This window comes from Anas acuta, chromosome 5 (assembly GCF_963932015.1).
Source record: "Anas acuta chromosome 5, bAnaAcu1.1, whole genome shotgun sequence".
NCBI lineage: Eukaryota > Metazoa > Chordata > Aves > Anseriformes > Anatidae > Anas > Anas acuta.
Window position 1 is genome coordinate 63,358,681 of NC_088983.1, and position 22,694 is coordinate 63,381,374.

Sequence of the window (22,694 nt, forward strand, 5' to 3'; positions counted from 1 at the left end):
CCTCCCCTCTCGCCTGAGCACGTCCGGGTCAGGCGGCGGCTGTGAGGGGAAGTGCGCGCGCCGTGGCCGTTGCGCGGTCGCGGGCGGCTGCTGGGCGGCGGAGGCGGCGGTGGTGGAGGAGGCTTCGGCACCGTCACCGTCAGCATGTCGCGGGGCTCCATCGAGATCCCCCTGCGGGACACCGATGAGGCGAGTCGGGGCGGCGTGGCCTGGGGAGGGGCCGCGGGGTGCCGGGCGGGTCGCTGACGAGCCGCGCGGATGTGTTGAACCGTGCTTAAGGTCACCTGGTGAGAGCCGGGGTGAGGCAGGTCTGAGAGGTTATTTATCTACTGTGTAGGTAGTACCTGGTTATCACTAATAACGATCTTAGTTTGTTGGTGGTGTTGCTCGAATTAAAAAACATTCAAACTAAAAATAACAGGAGTTGTAGAAAAAAAAATAAAATTGCTGTCACTCTGGCTTTGTGTAATCAAAACTGCCGGTCCTGATAAAGCTGCATGGCTGCAGCCCCCTTGTAGGAGGCACAGAACCTGCGCGGGTATAGTGGGACAACCCTGGGTGCAACAGTTGCACTGCTTCCCTACTGTAAAACTGAATAGTAACATCGGTGGCTAGTATCAAAGGTGGGGTGGCTGAGGAGGAGGTGAACTAACAGGCAGTCAGATTGCACTCCTGAGCATCCCTCCTTGAGAATATGCGTTCCTTTTTTCCTTCCTTTTTCCCTGTCAGAATACTAAATCAACTTGGCAAAATAGTACTTGGAAAATAACGATGTCATTGTCAAAAGTTGTTGACATCATTTGCTCATTAGTTACTATGGTTATTAATGATCAGAAATTTAGTCTGTTCTCTGTCATGTTTGCCCCTTCAATAAATCTCTTAATTTTTTGAGGCATAAGGATGTCTTTATGAAAATTGCAGGGTTCTTAGGTATGTTTTGGGTATTGATAACTGCCTACTTGGAAAGTTTTAATTGTATCTTAGATCTGCAGGATTTGTATTACCTGTAAGTTTTTAAAATGGAGCAGTACTTGAAGGGATGTTTCAAGGCAACTTGGTTATCTGATTAGCTGAACGGTGAACATTCTGAGCCTGAAGGCTATGATGAAAGAAGTTGAAGTATAAACTCTGTTTTCCCTGACTAGTATCCCAACAATTGGGCTATCTTTTCTCAGATATTTGTGAGAGGCTATCACTTTTGTATTTTGCAGAAGAAAATAAGCCGTCACTTCTTTGTCCACAGCTCTGTTTAAATGGAAAGAATTATTTATGTCTCAAGTGCTGAAATGTCCAGTTTACTTTGAGCTCAATAATAAATAGTATTGTTAATACTTTATGAAAAGAAATTCTCTGTTGTTTCGTTCTAGGTTATCGAGCTTGACTTTGATCAATTACCTGAGGGTGATGAAGTTATAAGTATACTGAAACAGGAACACACACAACTACACATATGGATCGCCTTAGCGGTTAGTATATATGCAAACTGTTTATTCAGATTATCCAAGAATAATTTCCACTTCTGTACTTTTATGACCAGGGATAACTGAATTAAGAAGTGGAACTGAATTTGCTTATGTGATAAGCGATTCTAGACCAGATATTTCTGCTTTTTCATATGCATGTTAACATTTTAAGCTTATTTTTTTAATGAAACAATGCTGCTAGACGACTACTTCCTAAATTTTTTCTTAATCCTTAGTTTTACCATTTTGCTTCCTTGATTATGTACTTCATAAAAAGGTGGGGGGACTTCATGCTGTTGAAGTATGGTGAAATGTGCAAAAAGATAAAGATGTTCAGAGGAAAAACAGTTGATTCTTTATAATAAATAGTTGCAAGAGTTCATCTGTGTTTTAAAGTAAAACTAAGTTGAGACGATTATAGGAAAAAAAATGGTGATATCAGAATGTCTTTGATTATCCCTATACTTATGTGCCTTATGGATCCATCTGTTAAAACTGTATGTTATAGCTGGAATACTACAAACAAGGGAAAACGGAAGACTTTGTGAAGCTGTTGGAAGCGGCACGAATAGATGGAAACTTGGACTACAGAGACCATGAAAAAGATCAGATGACATGTTTGGATACTCTGGCAGCGTACTATGTACAGCAAGCTCGAAAGGAGAAGAACAAAGATAACAAGAAGGAGCTCATTACACAAGCTACCTTGTTGTATACGATGGCTGACAAAATCATCATGTATGATCAGGTAAAAACAATCTGTGTAAAAATCCACGTTTGTACTTTTTTAATCATTCTTTTAACCTGAATTTTATAGTGTTTTCTGTGAATTCAAAAAAACTGCTTCTAAAGAAAGCAAATATTAATTCTGTAAAGAGAAGGTAGAAAATGCTCAGTTCTTTTGTTTATAGATGTGTAGTATGTGTACATAAAACTTTAAGTATCTGAAATGTCTTTGGTGCTACCAGGAATAATTATTTGTTGCTTGGGACACCTGATAGAACTATATTACTTAGCCTTTGGGGGTTTGGAAATTAGTTGTTACTCTTTTGTCTGATAATGTGTGAACTTCAGTAGACAATAAAGACTTTTTTTCTCATTCTGATGCAAGAGAAATCAATCATAGAGTCCTATTGCGTAATAATTTCTATAGTATAATCTTCCTATTTTATGAGAATTAATGTAGTGGATGTTTTTGTTTTCTTTATCTAGAACCACTTGTTGGGAAGAGCCTGTTTTTGTCTGCTTGAAGGTGATAAGATGGACCAAGCTGATGCACAATTCCATTTTGTGCTTAACCAGTCTCCAAATAATATTCCTGCCCTTCTTGGTATGAGTTTGTGTATTTGACTTGGTCTCTTCAGTTGAGTTTTGGAATGAATTATGCTTAAGAAGGGGGTATATATGTAAGCAGAGAGATAAAGAAGGGTATGAAGCTCTTGACCAGAAATGTGTGATGGAGATTACTTTAAATATGGGAGGAAATACGCAGATGGAAAAGCTAGAAAATAATACAATGTTTGCCAACATCCTGGCACCTTTTATCTTTGTTTTGGGGTTTTTGTATGGTTTGGGTTTGTTTTTTAGCTGTGTTCATGTGGCAGTTAAAGCCTTAAGTTCTACAGTGTGAAACTTGCCCTCAGAGCACAGAGTGAGCGTGCAGCGTACTTCTTATCCTGCCGACACTGTAAATACGTCTCCCCCGAACAAAGCTTTTGGATTTGGAAATTTCACTTGTAATTATGTGGTACAGCATTAAAACCTGTTTGCCTACATCCAGTCCAACTACTTAAATTTTCTTGATGACATCAGTGAAGCTTTATACCTCTAAGATGAGGATACCATGAGTACCAAGGGGTCAGCCGTAAAACTGATTTTTCTCTGTTCACTAGTGAATCTAGTCTTAGCAAACGTCTTTCCTCTGGAGTAGGAAAGATCTAAGTTTATGCAGAAAACCAGGAAAGTGTAAACTTAATGTAATCCTTTGCTTGTTTCATATGCTTGACATCATCTAAGATAGTAAAACAGTTGTAGTTGTCTGAATTTCCTGTTAGCGTTTTAATTGTGTTTATTTCTAACATTTGAAAATTGGTACAACTTCACCAAATAAGAATTGAGTTGTTTTTTAACTGCTTTGTTTATATTTTTGATTTATTTGCAACTGTTGTGTCATAACAGGTAAAGCATGCATTTCTTTCAACAAGAAAGATTATAGAGGAGCCCTTGCCTACTACAAGAAAGCACTGCGCACCAATCCAGGCTGCCCAGGTAAGACAAACACTATTTTGTAGTGGAAAGGTCTTAACTCAGGTCTTCCTAATTGAAGTACCTAATGTTTATTTTGTGTGTGTGTGTGTTTTGTAGCTGTCCAAAAATCCAAAAATAAACTCCACTGAAAAGAAAAACACACACCATCGTTATCAAAGAGTTGAGAGTTTGTTGCCTTGCAGTATTCCTTCACTGTTAGATAAAGAAATCGTGCTGAGGAAAATGCTTTTCTGTTTTTCTGATTATTACCTTCTAATTAGCTATTGGAAAATGAGAAGTTGCATGTAAGAGAAGTTAAAATTGTATGGAGTGGGGAGGAAAATGCTGTTCAAGACTATACTAATTTATTTACAATCTCTTGGAATAAAAGTTAAGAAAATTACATCAGTATGTTGGCGTTAATAATGAATGAATTTACTTGAAATGTAAAATTCTAGCTGTAGTGCATGCTAAGAGCTCTCCTTGTGTTGTATGGTTTTCTTAATGCAAAAATCTAGGAGACTTGTGTATAACAGCTGTAAAACGTATGCATTTGATTTAGAAGTATTAGGATATTTGCATCGATATCATAAATATTCTAAAGTCTCTCAATGGATGCTTTTTGATAACATATCTGAAAAATAACTTATTACAGAATTGATGTGTATTCTGTAGTCTGGCTTAGCATAAGAATCGAGGCTCCCAAAATGGGTTTAGAAATGCAAACTGTACTTTTAAATAGACATCTCTTGCTCATGCCCTGCTCACATACACTCAGATACTGTGTATAAATGTCTCTGTGTTCCTAGTCTGCAAGCATGCTGGAAGAGCAATATGATACAAAGTTTTCTGTATTAGTTCATCTGTACAGATTGAGGGTGATGTACAGCATTTTGTTAGCAGTTGAATCAGTTGATGGAGGCAAAACACCTAGTGAACTTCTCTATTCATCTGTGTTTTCTGGAGGCCTGCTGGTCTCAGCTGAACTTGACCTGCCCAAGAAATATCCGGCCTTTTCATCTGACAATTTTTTTCATGTCTTTCTCTGTTATTTCTATTATGTTTCTATAAAAGTAATGTTCTATTTGCTTCCTATCTGAATATTCTGGAGATGCAGACTGGTCTTTTGGAGTGTATGAGGAAATATAAGGTCTTACTGACCTATTAAAATTAATTCTGCTACCAGGTGTGGGAGGCTACCCTTAAAAACAACAAATCATTAAAAGGCTTTATAGGTTTTAAAGAAGTATTAATGTCCAGAATGTGTAAAATGAATGAAGTTCTTGTTGAAATGTTCAGATTGTGAATGGTGTCATCTTGTTTTCTAGCTGAGGTTCGATTAGGTATGGGCCATTGCTTCGTGAAACTGAACAAGTTGGAAAAAGCTCGCTTGGCGTTCAGCAGAGCTCTGGAACTCAATTCAAAATGCGTAGGGGCTTTGGTTGGACTGGCTGTTCTGGAACTCAATAATAAAGAGGTGGGTCCAATTTAACAAGAAACCATACTTACCTGACTTACAGAAAGCAGCAAACTTGAATCCTTTGAGAGGTGCTCCTTTTTTAAAATACATAATAAAATTTGTGGTTCAATCATTTTAGCTAGTGTTACTATTGAACAATGAATGATTTGTGCTTAAGGTATAAGCAGCACATGCTGTATATTCTGTGGTTAAAAACCTTCAACTCTGCTAATAGGGATTGTAAGTACAGAAAACTAGTTCTATTTAATCAAAGTAATAAAAATATCTCCTTGGTGAGGTATGTGAATGTGTGTCCAGTTAAAAAAAAGTCAGCTTTAAAAATCTCACCCAACAGTTACAGATCCATTTAATAGCCAGCCTTACTTACTCATTTGCAACTCCATGAAGGTTAACTAAACGAGTTTGTACTCAGGGTGATTTGAAAGTAACCAAATACTTGGAGACCTCATTTGCAACGGCAGCTGTATTCCAGAGTATCAGGATTTTTTTTGGAAGAGCATTATGCTGGCAAGAAGGTAAAAGACGTAGTCTCAGGAGGTTAGTCTTGGGCTTTTAGGGCTTTATGGAACGTGAACTTTCAAACGAGTGTTCAAGTTAATATTGAAACTACCTTGGCATGTGTGCTGCATAGTAAACTAAAGAATAGACAACTAATTTTAACCAGTCTGAAATAATGGTAAACGGGTGATACAACATCTAGAGAGGTAGGATCACTAGAAAAAACATAGCTTAATTTAATTCGGAATATCTGATGGTCAGTCAGATCACATGGATGGTCATTACATGTTAAAAAAGTTATTGGGGAGGATAGGACCTCTAAGATTTAAAAAAACAAAAACAAACAAACAAACAAACAAAAAAAAAAAAAAAAAAAACTTGCTTAATTGCATGCTGCTAAATTTTAGTGTTCTTCCAGTATTGCTTTCTGTAAAATACATAACTGTCTAGAAAGACCTTCTTTTAGTACAGAATATCTGAATATCTGAAAATGACTTGGTTTAGTAAGTTACGGAGAAAAATATTTTAGACTTCCATAAACAGTTTGGGTAAATGTAGGCATGAGAGTTTTTCAATAAAACCACAGAGACAACCAAAAATGTTCTAAAATCAGATCATAATAAATAATTCCATGGGTAAACAACTAATGAAGCCTTCTTTCCATGTCTACCCCTCCCTGCCCCCCACGAGGTCTTTTAACTCCCCTTGAACTTTGAAGAGCTGTAATTCAAAGCTGACCCACTCAGATTTGGTTGTGAGGAATGTATTGTCTGTGCTTTATTTCAAACTGTTTCTGCAACTGCACTGTGAAAGTAATATAATATCAAAGAGTTGACATAGGGGAAGAAGAATGCTTTCTTTAGGGAAAAAAAATCTCTCTGAGATGCAACTGCTAAATGATGTCTTTTCAACGTGTAGGTATTTGCAGTGTTCCTCTCCACCCACCCCCCCTTAAAGATCTTACGATGTCAAATGAGGGTTGAGGTTACCCTGTATTACTGAGGTTTGCTCTCTCTGGTTTTATTTCATTCAAGTGCATAGGAGATTTGAGACCTCTTCCCGTCCACTAGGTGCAGTTGAAATTGGACAGGAAACAAATTACTGGAAAGGTCAGACATAAATACTGTGATTATAAAACCTCTTGCTTTTGAAAGTTAGGCAAGAATAACTCAGTATTTCTTAACCAGGATATATTGTTGGAAAAGTATTGAACATATCAAATGGCAGTATTGGAAAGATACTGCCATTTTAAAATGAAATTGTGTTTGAGCTGCTGTTCATTGGACTGTACATAGTTGAGACATATGGTAAAACCTAGTATGTTCAGTAAGATAGTTTTCTGCTGATAATAATAGCACAGTAATGCACAGATTTTACATGATTACTAGATGCCATTTTTGGTATCTCTGTTTTTATATCTTTATTTTTATATTTCTTTTCAGAAATACATACAAATTTGAGCTGATGTGCTTGTGATATAAATCTCTGTTTTCCCAAATAAGTAGCAACTACTGACCCGTTAGGACTTGAACTTTTAAGTGAAATTAGTACCCATAGAAAGCTTTTGTAAACAGTAAGATTTTTCTATAAAAGGGTATGTTTTTTATAGTAATGCCTGTAGGTAACCTCTGCTGTTTTTCATTGGAACTTAATTTACAGTACTTCTTAATTCAGCATCGGAGTTTCTTGTTTAGAATTTGAACATGAAAACATTTTCACTTCTGTTCACAGGTAAAATGTTGAAACCTAAAACAAACAGGAGTTAGGGATGTTGAACAGTAGAAGGAAGGCTATCAGAGGTGTGAGAGTGAAATGCCAAAAGACAAAGGCTGGGTATCTTATTTTTTCTAGAAATTCGTGTTCTGTTCTTTTGTCGTATTAATAGGTTTTGTGTTTTTTTAGGTGTTGTGTTTTGTTGTTGTTGTTTTCTTCCCTTCTCCTCCACAGCCTATGTGGTGGCTTCATTTTCTGGTCTTTGTGCTTCAGGGAGGAAAGCTGGCAGCTGAATTTACTTTCTTCTGCAAGACTAACAAGGACTATGTTACAGTTCCTGAAGCAGCATGCACTGAAAAATAATTTTTAAAATCTTAGTAAGCTACAGCTATTAAGATGCTGATGATACTTGTGAATATTTCTTTTAGGCCGATTCCATCAAGAATGGTGTCCAACTTCTCTCTAGGGCTTACACAATTGATCCCAGTAATCCAATGGTGCTGAACCACTTGGCTAATCACTTCTTCTTCAAGAAGGTAAGCAGAAAGTCTGTGGAATTTTACAGTCGAATACTTGATAACCTCTGAGCAGCAAGGTTAGCAATGTTAGTTTTAATCTCACTTCATCAGGTTAAGTGGTACATGTATGTAGTATGGAACTATTAATGCGGATAGGTAAGTGTAAAGTTTTTGACTTATATTTTTCTAAATACTATTTTCTTAGGAAAGCCAAGAAAAGTGCGCTTATTCCTTAAATCGAGCTCACTTTTGTGTCCTAGAGGGATATCTTTCTATCTTTGTTTTTCTTTCTTCTTCTGGGCTTTAAGATACAGCATAGATATGGAATGCAGAAAAGAAACCACTAAAACTGTCGTTATTTAGTCAGTGCTGTGTCTAAAGCTTTCTTGTATTTACCACCTATCCTTGTTTAAATAATACATTACTTGACAACAAATAAAGTGCAGGCTTTCAAATTTATTTATTTAGGATTATGGTAAAGTACAACATTTGGCCCTTCATGCTTTCCATAATACCGAAGTTGAAGCAATGCAGGCGGAGAGTTGTTACCAGCTGGCTAGATCTTTTCATGTACAGGTAGGACAGCTTTTAAAAACTCCATTTGTGATTACACCTAATATTCTGGCTATAAGAGTTCATACAAAGCTTACCTGTGAAAACCTTACCTCCTCTTTCTTTAATTTTTATTTAGGAAGATTATGATCAAGCTTTCCAGTATTACTATCAGGCCACTCAGTTTGCTTCATCTTCTTTTGTACTTCCGTTTTTTGGATTGGGTCAAATGTACATTTATAGAGGGGATAAGGAAAATGCGTCACAATGCTTTGAAAAAGTTTTGAAAGCCTATCCTAACAATTATGAGACTATGAAAATCCTTGGATCTCTTTATGCGGCATCAGAAGACCAGGAGAAACGGGATATTGCAAAGGTGAGTTCTGCTTCTGCCTGCATCATACTTTTACATGCAAGAGTAGAACTTGAAAATCAGACTTGAAATCGGAGTCTGTACCTTTAGATGCTCAGGGTTTCTTTACTGTAAATATGGAGTATTTAATTTTGGCTGTCGTGAGAGATCCTCTTAACTGTGGAGAACTACAGCTTTTGCATAGAAGTAGGATTCCCACTGGGTATTGGATAAAACAACTCCAGAAATTCAGGGGAGCTCTGGCCTCACATTTGTATTAGATACTGTTAAAATGCAAAATTCTTCCAGTGTGTTAATGTTATCTGAAAATGTCAAATTAAGTAGTGATTTCCTGAAGGTGTAATAATAGCTAGCAATTTCCTGAAAGCACTGGTCTTAGCTTATCTGAAAGGATGGTGTTATTTTCCTTTTTTGCTTTTTTCTTTAATGAAAGTCTTTTTTAATCTAATGCTGGGTAAATAAATGCACCTAATATTAGCCTTCGTATTATAGCTTCTTGTGTTCATATGTGTAATAGTTTGTGCTTTTGTTTCTATAGAACAGCTTATTTAAAAAAAAAAATAAAAGGAAGGAAAGTAATGTGATTTATTTTTTTTAAATTTCCAAGCTTTAGTCAGTTGTGCAGATGTTTAGAATGTTTTATTTTGCTGTATGTTTCGGTATGGTTTCTAGTGTTAAAGTCAGTGCCTTTGCTCTTTCTTTGAAGTTTGTTACAACAATTTCTGTATCCACAAAGAAGTCTGTTTTCTGCTGTTTCTCAGGGACATCTAAAGAAAGTCACAGAACAGTATCCTGATGATGTAGAGGCATGGATTGAGCTAGCCCAGATTCTAGAACAGACTGATATACAGGTATTAAACATGTAATTCACACTGTTTGTGTCAATGCTTGTTATAGGAGCACATGAAGCTTATTCTCCTATTTGTCATCCACTTTCTCTTTGTAAAGGGTGCACTGTCAGCTTATGGTACAGCCACACGCATTCTGCAAGAGAAAGTGCAGGCTGATGTCCCACCAGAGATTTTGAATAATGTGGGTGCCCTGCACTTCAGGCTGGGAAACCTAGGAGAAGCAAAGGTATGTAATTATTAACAGTTTGAACTAAATTTTATGACCACCTGAACTTTTCCTCTAAGAATATACTGGAGTGCTTTATTTTTTTTTTTCTTCTTTTTCTACTTTAGAAATATTTCTTGGCATCGTTGGATCGTGCAAAAGCAGAAGCTGAACATGATGAGCATTATTACAATGCTATCTCTGTAACAACATCCTATAACCTTGCCAGACTATATGAGGCGATGTGTGAATTTCATGAAGCGGAAAAGCTGTATAAAAACATTTTAAGAGAACATCCTAATTATGTTGATTGTAAGAAATGTGTGATATTTTAGTTCCACAGTCCTCCTTAAAATACCAGAGATTTTTCCATCCACAGTGTCTTCTTGTCTCCCTGTATCTATCTTCAGTTATTTTCATAGTAGTTTTGGGGGCCTGCTTACCTACTTACTGTTTTACCAACTGTTTTTAAGGACTGAATCATCTTTATAGTACCATCTCCAGGCTTGAGGCTTCTGATTGTTGGTAGATCTTTATTGTATTCCAAAAATCTAGCAAACTAGCTTGTCTAGACTTGAATGCTTTTTGCTCCCTTACTGCTCCCCTTCCACTCGTACCCAAAAGCCTTAGCACTTCAGCACTCAGGTGCAATCAAGGCCATCCACTTGATGTGCCCAGCCTCTGCAACCACACCTACATAGCTCAGTGGAAATACTGATTCTACCAAAGTGTCTCTGTCATGGACTTCGGTCGTCTTCCAGGGAAGCATAGCTGTTGAGGGCATTGGTGCAGCTGCTATGGCACATCCTGTTTTTGCTCTTCGCTCTACCTTTCCTCTTGCCCCCAAGTTATCTGCTCTGTGATACCTCCTGTAAAGGAGAGGAGGTAGCCCTTGAATAGCAAGCTGCAGTATGCAATGTGCTTCAGAATAATCCATTTTTTTTTTCGTGGTCTATCATTTGCCCCCCTGCACTTCCCAAAGCTTGCAGAAGTGGGAGAGCTGTTTAATGTGGGGGGAGAGAAATTGTGTAATTAATGTAGCCTTCTGAGGTTTCTGAATTGTGTTTAACTTGTGAAAACGATTTAAAACATTTAAATTACATCTAAGTGTTAGAAATTTGCAATTTCTTTATCATTGCTGTGGATAGAAGTTCCTCTTTACAGAGTTTATCTCATCCCGAGTAGAACATGAAAGGTGTCTTTATGCTTGCTGTCAAGCAGGTCAAGAAAAGATGGCTTTTGACATTCATGTGTTGCCAGTATTTTGCTTGTTTGAGATGAATTTGACCTCTTTCCTGATTCTAAGCTTTTTTTGTTTTATTTCTCCTTGGTTTTAGGCTACTTGCGCTTAGGAGCTATGGCCAGGGATAAAGGAAACTTTTATGAAGCTTCTGATTGGTTTAAAGAGGCACTTCAAATAAATCAGGTGTGTAACCCTTTAAACACTTAGTTAAAACACTTGAAATTCCAGGTTTTTCTTTCAATTTTGTTCTTGTGTTGCAATTCTGTTTTGTCTGTTCACATAAATTGGGGGAAGGAGAGAGAACTGCTAAAGTCTGCTCTTTTATTTATTTATTTACTTAATATGGAATTTAATTTATTTTATACTTGGAAAAGTAACCTTGCAAGGGAAAATGCTGCCTCTGCAATTGACAGTGAGTTTTTATTCAGGACCATCCGGATGCTTGGTCTCTGATTGGTAATCTTCATTTGGCCAAACAAGAGTGGGGTCCAGGACAGAAGAAATTTGAAAGAATATTGAAGCAGCCTTCCACACAAAATGATACTTATTCCATGCTGGCTCTTGGCAATGTCTGGTTGCAGACTCTACATCAACCCACAAGGGACAGAGAAAAGGTAATGAGCATCTGTCTGCCCTGCATATGATTTTACTTATTTCTGTTAGCTGCTAGCTACTCAGAATGCTCTTCTCATTGCCTATTTGGCGTATTACAGCCCATAAAAATACTGGGTAGATTCTTAGATACCTCATTGTAGAAATGAGTGATCAACTGGGATACTTCTTTCCACAGGAGAAGCGTCATCAAGACCGTGCATTAGCAATCTACAAGCAAGTACTCAGAAATGATCCAAAGAATTTGTATGCTGCTAATGGCATAGGTGAATGTTAGACTAGTTTTCCTTACATCAGAGATGACAATGGTATTCTTATGTTTCGTGCTTTAATATGTGTAGAATTGTCTTTGCAGGGCCTGCACACTATTTAATGGAGTGCATGAAAGAATAGCTTTCATATGGCAGCTATGTCCATTTTTAATGGGGAGCTTGATTTAGGCAATGTTTTGTTTTCTTTGGCAGGAGTACATAGTACGTGAACCTGGAAGCTTACACTGTACATATTACTTTCCCCTTAGGAGCTGTCTTGGCGCATAAAGGATATTTCCGTGAAGCTCGTGATGTTTTTGCACAAGTGAGAGAGGCAACAGCAGATATCAGTGATGTGTGGCTGAATTTGGCACATATCTATGTAGAACAAAAACAGTACATCAGCGCTGTGCAGATGGTAACATCTCTAAATTGAACTACATAATATGTTGTGTTAGATGACTTCTTCATGTTTCTTAGCTGTCCCTGGCAGCTGCTAGTTTTCTGAATAATATTTTAACTATAGGTCTATTTCTAGCATACTATTGGCTGTCCATTCTAGACTTAAAAACAAACTGCCAAATGTAGATAAGCGTTTCCCCGCTTGTACCCTTTTTCCATGTATCAGAGTTAAAATGTGATTGAGTTACAATTTTTGGCCATGAAATTTGTTTTTAGTCAGAGGCTTCAGTCAGTGTGGTTACTGTATGTGACTTACTTTCAGTTGTTACTGAAATTAGTAAATGCAATTTGATGCTTTTTTTTTTTTTTTTTTTTTTTAAGACCAGAGCTTCCTGTTCTCATTATTTATGCAATCATTTGCAAGAATGATCAGAGCTGTCTGAAAAGCTTACTGGAATGATTTCTTTCGCAACAATTAAAATCACAGGGTAAATCATGTTAGAAGAAATCTCTTCAAGTCATCTAGTTCGACCTGCTCAAGCATACTAACTTCCAAGTATCAACCTGTTCTAAGTTAGTTGATTTAAAAAGCATACAAGCAAGCTTAACAAAAAAAATATACGTTGGACAGGATAGAAGCTCAGTAAAAACTTGTTTAGTGAGGATTTTTTCTACATCGAGGCTCAAAAATACTTAATTCAGAACTATCATCAAGATTTTCGTGACGGTTATGAAGAATATAAGATAGTGGATCTTTTATACCTGATCAAGAGCTCAGTAGTTACTCTCCTCCAGTGAAGTACTGGTAAAAGTCTTTGTTAATATGATGTGATACATTCTGTTATTTGAGTTGAGTCTGTCTTTACTGAAAAAAGCCTAATGAGAAATCTAATTTAGCAATGCAGTGAACTTTCACCTTCTGATTTGTCAGAAAAATATTATACTTATTTGCCAATTTATTTATGTGAGGCTGTTAGAAGAAACATGTTTGTTCACTGAGGTGTTTTATTGTTCCCTGGATTCTGCTATGCAGTTGGTACAAGCCAAAGTTTGATATATATGATATTGCACTCAAAGGGAGATAAACTGAATTTAATAGCGTAGCTTGTTGCAGCCACAAGTATTCTAGTGAGTTCTCGACCATAAAGTATACAAATCTGGGACAGTCTTAATGCTAAATGCAAAATCTTTGACTCTAAATGTTAGTGAAAATTGGATGCTCACAATGCCATGCAACCCTTCTGTAGTGATTTCAGGCATTACAGAGTGATTTCTGAATTTGAGCTGGAAGTAAAGGTTGTTTTGTATTTCTTAATATGTTGGAGATTTAGAATCAATTAAAGATGGCTTGAGAAAAGAGTATGGCAAAAAAGGCACTTGTTACTGAAAAGGATGAGGCTTCTTAGCTGTTGGAACCTTTAATTGAAGGCCCATAAAACATATAGTGACAAGTTGTCTTTTACACTTTAGAGCAACTATAGTGTGAAAGAAAATACAGTGTAAAAGAAGTAATTAGATATGCCAAGTTATTCAGCTAGGTGGACAGGACTAATTTGATATTGAGTTATCTTAAAGGTGGGGATTTTTTTTTTGTAACTAATTGCATCAGGTATATGGAGTTACCACATTAAGTATATTTTTATCTATGAACCAAGAAAGCAGATTTCTTTCATACCACAGAGAATAACTGAGAGTGCTCTTAAAAATGAGTCTTTCTGGTTTTTGTTGCAGTAGATGGTATTTGCAAAGCGTTTTATTATACTTCAGGATATACAGAGCCTTCAGGACTGCTGCCAGTTTTCAGATATGCTGCTTTTTTTAAAAAAACAAACAAACAAAAACATTAGCAGTAATATTTTTTAGGAAAGGATGCATTTGATGTAGTTAGCTAACCATAATAACTAATCGTTGTCACCTCTTAATTTTATTTTTCAATTTCAGTATGAGAACTGCCTCAGGAAGTTCTATAAGCATCAAAACACTGAAGTATTGTTATATTTGGCCCGGGCACTCTTCAAATGTGGGAAATTGCAGGAATGTAAACAAACTTTGTTAAAGGTATGAATATAGAATATCATAGATCACAAAATAAAGTTAGTGTAAATTGCTGCATGTTTAGGTCTCTTTAAATTCAGTATCTTGAATTGAAATAGTGGTGCTTATTTTCTGTATACGTCTATGTACCTTACTTGTATACCTCTGTATCATGTTGTAAAGTATCTTAAAAACATGCTTTTCATTTACAGGCCAGACATGTTGCGCCAAGTGATACAGTCCTTATGTTTAATGTGGCTTTAGTGCTACAAAGACTAGCTACCTCTGTCCTGAAAGATGAAAAAAGCAATCTAAAAGAGGTGCTTAATGCTGTGAAAGAACTGGAGCTAGCCCACAGGTAAAGCTGATTTTTTTTCACTAATCATTATAATGTATTTCAGTTTCCTTACAGTGAAAATGCAGTGTAGGTCTGAAATTATGATTAGAAGAGCAATCATCTCCAGTGAAACACTGTATTAAATTCTAGAGTTTTTAGCAGAAAAATGATTTTGCCTGAATACACAAAAACTGTGTATTCAGACTTGGCTCCAAAACCACTTTTATTTGGCCAGGTGGCCAATACATATTTCCTAAGGAGTTTTGTATTATGATTGAGGCACTTTTTCTTAGAAGAACTTAGTTGAAAATGCATTGAAAATTGTTCTGCAAATTTATTACATTTTTGGAGGACTTCTTTAAAAATAACCTGTGAAGTTTAAAACTAGATCTCAAAATAAAACTAGATCTCAAAATTAAATCTGTTTATATTATATGAGCCTAGTTAATGAGTAGTAGTCCTTGATAACCGTGTCTTCTCAGTGGCAAATGAAGCCTAAGCACATTGATAAATTAAGAACAGAAGCTGGTTCTGAAGCTTGTTTGAAATCTATAGTCTTTGGCTTAAAAAAAGCTTTATGGGAAGAAAGCAACATGATTAATTGAATAAGGAATTCATTCACAATTTCCCATTGGCAGGCAGATGTTTAGCTATTTCCAGGAAAGCAGAGCTGCTTCACAACTGTTATGAAGACAAATGCCAGAACTCTGAAAGAACTCTGAACAGCCTCTTCTCCAGCCCCTTCTTCCTTCTCTTCCCCCAACTTCTATTGCTAAGTATGACATCGTATCCCTTTGGTCAGCTGGGGCAAGCTCTCCTGGCTGTTGCCCTCCTAACTTCTTGTGCACCACCAATCTCCTTGCTAGCAGGGCAGTGCAAAAAACGCAAGAGACATTGTAAGCACTGTTAAGTAACAGCTAAAACATAGGTATGTTATCAATCCTGTGTTGGTCACAAATCCCAAATTTAGGACCATACAAGCTGCTAAGATGAAAATTAACTCTATTCCAGCCAAAACCGGTAGAGCTTTCAACCTCTTATTCTGCTCCTACATTATCACTGATGCAGTTGGTTTACTGCATTTAGTTGCTTTACACATTCCTGGCTCTGTTGTTAAGTCCAGGATAGATAGTGGCTTTCAGATGTTTATAGTGGCAAGAACTGTGGCCTGAGATCAGTTCCTCATTTTCAGATCAGTTCTTCATTTTCCTTTGCAGCTATAATTTGCTATAGTATTGATCAAAACAGATCTTTGGCGCAAAGGTATTCCAATTATTTTATCAGCTACAGAAAACTTCTCATATAATCAAGGATTTAGAAGTTCTAGTGCTTTATGTAATGCAAACAGTATACATTCAGAAACAAATTATATCTTAAATTCAGTTGGAAACTTGTGAATTTATGTCTTTATTTGGTATTCAATTTACTAAAAAAATCAAATGTCTGATATATTTAACTTTTGGAGAACACTTTCCGTAAGCTTAAACTTGAGGTGGAATTATTTCATAGGCTCAAGCCTTTAGAGTTTAATCTAGCATGAAAACACTTCATTATAAACATGAAAAGAAGCTGGCAACTTCAAAAAACTTGGACTGTCCTTCTCTTTTTCCTTTAAATGGTTACAAACTCTCTTCAAAGCAGTGATCATCATAGCTTATTCATCATAGCTTCATCATAGCTATTTGAAGGTATATTATATTCACTAGGACCTGTGAACCAGATTCAGGGAGGCTGTTTTGGACAGATTTGAGACTAAATAAATTAGTATGTCTTGCATTTGAGATCTCTGAATGTACTTGTATACTGTTGTGTTAAAAATAGAAAATTGGTGAGGGTTTTGTCTTCTGTTGCATCTTATACGATTAGTAACTCAGGAGCAAGTGCTTCGTTTTAAGGCAAAATTGCACTAAACATATAATTGATACTATTCTTGTTTGTCTTTATCATCTAGGTACTTCAGTTACTTGAGTAAAGTGGGTGATAAGATGAGATTTGACTTGGCACTTGCTGCTACAGAAGCCAGGTAAAAAAAAAAAAAATAATTCAGGAACTGGGAGGAATGTTATCTTTTTTTTTTCTATTTTTTTTTCTTTCCAGAATAAAACTATTCAAAAATTTTAGCTATTTCATAGAACAGTAGAAATCTAACTACCGGGTTACTTGCTGTTGCTGTTTTTTTCTCTTCCTATCTTTGCTTTCTAATGTTTTTGTACAGTCTAAAACTCTAAACTTGTGCTCTCCTCTATCATGAGAGCCTGCAAAACTTCAGCTATTTTAATAGCAAATTTTCCACCAAGGGGAGAGTGGAAAATTTATTTAAAGATCTCTAGCTCTCCCTGTTTTGGCTTTAATGATAATTTAACGTTTGATTTCTTGGAAATTTTTTTAAGATAACTTTTGGTGACTAGAGTGGATCACTTATTAAAACATGAAATACTTACATTTTGCAATGTCTAGTCTTTAAATTTTGTTCAGGGTAATGTGTTTGTATACAAGCCTGTTCAAATCAGTTTTCTTTCAAGCCTGTCTGTTTCTTACGTTTTTCACGCAGTTTGCCCTATTTTTCCGTAGACATACAAATAACTTCTATTGGCAATCATGCACTATACATCTTAAATAGATATCATTAAAGCATTTTGTACAGAGATGAAAATTTCTATATTTTAATACTAAAAGAATTCGTCGTAACACAGCTAAGAAATGGTATTGAAAGCAACTTTCATTAATGTTTTATGAGACTGGAACACTTAATGCAACCTGAACTCTTATACAGTTGTGGTTTTTTTTTTGTTGTTTTGTTGTTTTTTTTTTTTTTAGATAAAATTTGTGACTACCTTTCTGATTAGGTTTGCTAGTAAGTTCAGATTAAATGACTTCTTTTTAGTAACCATAGTTCTGAAGCTGTCCAAATGGGTTGAAATGATTTCTCTTTGTGATTATTATGTCTTTGAATTGGCTAAATTTTAAGTGTGAACCAGTAAGTTCCCAAGTTGTGTATTGCATCTTAAAGATAAATTATATTAACATTAAATCTGTTAGTTCAGTCAAAAATCTGTACTGGTCTTCTATTGCAGTATTTCAGGTAGCTTATTTCTGTTGTGATGCATACCCTTTATGAAATTGTTACTCCTTTTAGTACCTCTGTCACCTTCCTTTACTTGAAACCTTTGCATGTTGTAGGCAATGCTCTGATTTACTGAGTCAAGCCCAGTATCATGTGGCTCGAGCACGCAAGCAGGATGAAGAAGAGAGGGAGCTGCGTGCAAAACAAGAGCAAGAAAAGGAGCTGCTTCGCCAAAAACTACTTAAAGAACAGGTTTTATTCTGTTACATTTTACTGAATTAAAAAAAAAAAAAGTGTTCCTACTGCTCTGTGATGGTGGCTGGTGTTACTGATGAAATATCCAGTTGATATTTTTCTAAGATACAGTAAACATTAGCAGAAGATGTTACTGCTAACAGGTGATACTCATTCTTTCTCATTGCCTTAAAATAGATTTTTATTTTTAAAATGAAATCCAAGTGTTGGCAAACCTTTTAAGGTTATCAAACTTTAGTACAAATGGGACCAAGGAGGGAGCACTTGGTACAAAAGTTACTTTGGACTTTTGCCTATTTCAGTACAGGCCATGTAGAAAAGCTTTCTGACATAGAATTTGTAGAAGTTAATATTCTAGTTGCTTGTCAACACAAAGACCTGTGAATATAATAATACAACTATAATAGTAACGGTTAGTTTCTTCTCTGTTTCAGGAAGAGAAGCGCCTAAGAGAGAAGGAAGAACAGAAGAAACTTCTGGAACAAAGAGCTCAATATGTGGAGAAGACCAAGAATATTCTGATGTTCACTGGTGAAGTAGAAGGATCAAAGGAGAAAAAACGTGGCGGTGGTGGAGGCAGGGTAGAACAGATTTTTTTATTCTTTTCCCTCCTTTTTTTCTTTGGTAAACATTCTCTTGGGATAGCATGGGGTTTTAATTTCAAGCTGCCTAAGTTTTGCTGTGTGAAACAGCACAGATTTAATGCTCCGATGTAAAAATTGGAAATTAATACTTAAGTTGTGAACTAGACAGCATTACCAAAATCTGTTCTGTTCAATTTTTAAAATAATTTAAAATAACAGAAGATTATTATATGTAAATGTGGAATCAGTTTCTCAGTGATACCAGTCCAGACATTATGGGAAAGTTGACGTGAGGTCTGTGTTTTTATTTCTTCAAAAATGTGTTCCGAGAGGTTCTATTTTGACTTGTTGTTCATCTTCCAGTTGAAAGGTACCAGACAACAAGCTATATTGTGGGGCTTTTATTTATTACAGCGTTCCAAAAAAGGAGCAGGGGAATTTGACGAGTTTGTCAACGATGACAGTGATGAAGATTTGCCAATGTCTAGAAAGAAAAAGAAGAGGAAGGGCAGTGGTAGTGAACAAGATGGGGAAGAAGAAGAGGGAGAGAGAAAGAAGAAAAAGAGGAGGAGGTAAGTTATACTTCAATGTTAGACTCTTTGTGAGAAATAGTACAGCTCTAAATATTCTTATGCAGTGCTTCGTAACATAAATGAAATGTTGGTTAAGTGGTTAGCAGGAGTAAGTCTTACATATTCTTGAACAAAAATTAAAGAGTACTTATGCAAGAGAAGAATGAATAACATTTGATCAGCTGAATCTCAAGACTGGAAATTTTGTATGTGTAAAGTTCTCTTGCAGTGATATACTTTACATCACACAAATATGATTCTGTTTAAGACCCCAGAAAGCAGATGAGGGGAGTGATGATGAAGAACATGAAAACGGTCCTAGACCTAAAAAACGACGTCCACCCAAAGCAGAGAAAAAGAAGGCTGTAAGTTACATGCTTTTTTTTCCTAAAAGTTCCTAAGTTATGACTCTTTCCTAAATATGCACTTGAACTCCAGCACTCCTCTGTTTTGACAGAGACTTGTTAATGCTGAAAATTTGTGGTAGCAAACTACCTTTTGTCCTCCTTTCCCTAGTGCTATAGCTGCTTCAGAAAAGAATATTTCTTAAACCTTCTACAATATCTGATAGCAAATGGATTATTTTGATCAAACTATTTTAGAACATTTTAGAAGCACGTCTTAGTTTTTTTGAGTGTTTCTGCCATTGGACACTGATTTAACCAGACATGTGAACAAGCAACCCTTTGTTTTTGCCCATGCAGCCCAAACCAGAACGTCTGCCTCCTTCAATGAAAGGAAAGATCAAATCAAAAGCCATAATTTCATCTAGTGATGATTCTTCTGATGAAGATAAACTTAAAATTGCTGATGATGGGTAAGAACCTTTATTATCTTCTCAAGCCCTGCAATTCTAGTGTATGCTTTCAAGAGAAATGATGGTATTAATAAGATAATGAGAAGATAATCAGAAGCCTTTTGTTGTACTTAACATCGCCTTCCATTACAAATTATTCCATTCCCTTTCTCATTTAGATAATGCTATCATTGCTCAAATCCTAGTGTCTTAATTTATGTTTTAAAATAAGCATTGCATCTTTTAATACTGTTTTTTCCCCCTACAGACATGCCAGGAATAGCAACAGTGATTCAGATGATGGGGAACAGCAGCACAGTAAACGCATTGTTTCTGATAGTGATTCTGATAACAGAAACAAGTCTGGTAGCGAGGCAGGTAGTCCGAAGAGATCCAGTGTCCACGCATCTGATGAAGATTCTGACAGCGACAGATCAGCCAGAAAAAGGAGACGGTCAGATTCAGAGCAGTCTGACAATGAGTCTGTTCAGTCAGGAAGAAGTCATTCAGGTGGTTCAGAAAACGAATCTCGCCCAGCTTCTCGCAGTGCTGACTCAGACAGAGATTCTGAGAGAGGATCTGACAATGAGGGTTCTGACAGAGGATCTGGTAACGAATCTGAACCAGAAGGATCTAACAATGAGGGGTCTGAAGGTGGTTCAGATGACAGTGATTAGATCTAAATTACAGACATCTTTTTAGAACGTTCATGTAAATATATTTCTGTTCTAGTGGAAATCCAATTTTTTATATTTGAAAACTGATGGGGAAAAAATGTTTTAGTAAACTGCTGTGAGACCTTCCTGTGATTCTTTCTATTAGCACCTAATGGATGTTTCTCTGAGTTGGGTTATGGTGTATTAAATTCAAACTGCTGTGGATGACGAACAGAAGCCCTGTACTAAAATCAGCACACCAAGGATGGAATGCATGTAAAAACTATGGAAAGTTAAATCTCAGTTTAGGTTATTCCAGTGTGGCTGAAGTTGTGCGCTCTGTGTTTATACATGCATAGATAGATCTTAAATTCTAACAAATGAAGCAAAAAGCTTTGGATATTTATCTCTTTCTCATTCTGATTACAGGTCAGTAGGGAGGTTTTTCATCTTTTCTCTTAAAGAACATATTTGAGAACATATTTGCCATGATGTAACTCCTTATATTTCAAATATATTTTTTTTTTGCTTTTGTTTCTGTGGTAAATCAGGTGAAAAAGATGCAAATATTAAAGGAGTTTTATAAAGTAATGATACAGATGTAGATAGAGTATTTAAATTGGCAGGTCAAAAAAAAAATTGGAGATATTTCCATATTACTTGACATAGTTGAAGATGTCAGTGTCACAATAAAATGTTCCTGCTCATTTGCTTTGAGTGATTTATTTAAAGCCTTAAATGGTATAAGCAGAAGAACTGAAAATGTTAAATTTGACAAAGCAATGTGTTTTAAGGAAGTAGTCTTTAACTGGATTTTAGCTTAAATGTATGGCTGTAGGAGTGAGCTCATTTCATGCTCTGCATTCATTATTGTATTGTAGACTGACGTGAACCTGACTTCTCTTTACAGTTGTCTTTTCCTGAAGTTTTGGAAAGTCCTCTGCACCAGTCTGGGGTGGGTGGGGAATTCTACCTTCATTCATTGGTCATCAAGTTAGATGTTCACTAAGAAGATCGTGTATTGCTATTGTTTTTAAAAGATTGTATAGCCTAAACTATGTTCCTTTTATTTTTTGTTTTTTTTTTGAAAGTCCAGATTGTTACTACTGATATCTAACTTCAAGTACTAACTGAAAGCTAAGTTTCCCATGCTGCTATTTCTGGTTTGCTGTGAGCATTAGCTGTCCTCATTGTGTATGTTTTGTCCTGTGTTTATGGGCTGTTGGTAACCACAGCAGACAAAGTCAAATGTAAAACAGTTGAGACACTTTTACAGGCTCAGTTCAGTATCAAGTTTCTGTACACAGCCTTACGTAAACTTAATTGAGTAGTAACATGCAGAATAGAACAGCTACCTTGTTTGTTAGTTAAGATTCAGTTCTGTTTCTAATCCCAGTCTTATTGTTGACATAGAGTCACTTTGGTAGGTTTGCCACACTTCAAGACTGGAAGTTAGATAGCTTCCTCATGCTTGAGGAAAACTTGTGGCCCTTAGAGGAAGTGATTCTCCTACCAAGAGAGTCACAACCCTTGTCCTCACTTCTTTCAGAATCAGAAGGAAGCAAAGGACAGATGAGGTAGGTAGGTATGATGCCAACTTTTTTTCCTTCTTAAAGTAATACAGGCAAAAGCCTGTTTTACTTTATGAAGCAAAAACTGAGAGAGATTAAATGTCACTAAAAGAAGGCTAATATATCCAACGTACAACAAATGGAGAACTGGCAGCAATGCCAAATGTGAGGGTTGCCATCGTTTTAACAATAAGATGGGAAAAAGTGTACAGCACTTAACAGGACTTTTGAAACTTGTTGATGCTTCAAATGCATCTCTACTAGTATAGCCTTCACTGTCCTGTGATGCTGCCCATCAACCCTCTTCACCTGCTTTGAACTGAACAGCAATAAAACAGCTTTTTCTTCCCTTTGATTAAGAGGGTTAATGGGAGCTATAACGTTCTATGAAGTCATATCACTGTGACTGGGGGGGAA

At 36.3% G+C, this 22,694-nt stretch overlaps 1 protein-coding gene across 1 annotated transcript; it reads left to right on the plus strand.

The window, feature by feature from the left end:
• Window positions 1-8: 8 nt before the first annotated feature.
• Window positions 9-21,413, plus strand: CTR9 (CTR9 homolog, Paf1/RNA polymerase II complex component). Its single transcript, XM_068685313.1, has 25 exons — window positions 9-189; window positions 1,368-1,466; window positions 1,972-2,211; window positions 2,676-2,793; window positions 3,642-3,731; window positions 5,039-5,187; window positions 7,830-7,937; window positions 8,388-8,495; window positions 8,611-8,847; window positions 9,606-9,695; window positions 9,793-9,921; window positions 10,029-10,212; window positions 11,238-11,326; window positions 11,572-11,757; window positions 11,934-12,021; window positions 12,276-12,424; window positions 14,350-14,466; window positions 14,655-14,800; window positions 16,731-16,802; window positions 17,960-18,095; window positions 18,533-18,679; window positions 19,097-19,254; window positions 19,523-19,619; window positions 19,959-20,071; window positions 20,319-21,413. Exons 1-25 carry the CDS (start codon window positions 145-147, stop codon window positions 20,725-20,727), a joined length of 3,504 nt encoding a protein of 1,167 aa, XP_068541414.1. The 5' UTR covers window positions 9-144; the 3' UTR covers window positions 20,728-21,413.
• The last annotated feature ends 1,281 nt before the right edge of the window (window positions 21,414-22,694 follow it).

Excerpts from the sequence above, each read along its gene's own strand:
- CTR9 (XM_068685313.1), top strand. The coding sequence starts at position 145 with ATGTCGCGGGGCTCCATCGAGATCCCCCTGCGGGACACCGATGAG. Across the intron at positions 2,794-3,641 it reads TAATATTCCTGCCCTTCTTG|GTAAAGCATGCATTTCTTTC; the intron begins GTATGAGTTTGT and ends GTGTCATAACAG. Across the intron at positions 19,255-19,522 it reads AAGAAGAAAAAGAGGAGGAG|ACCCCAGAAAGCAGATGAGG; the intron begins GTAAGTTATACT and ends ATTCTGTTTAAG.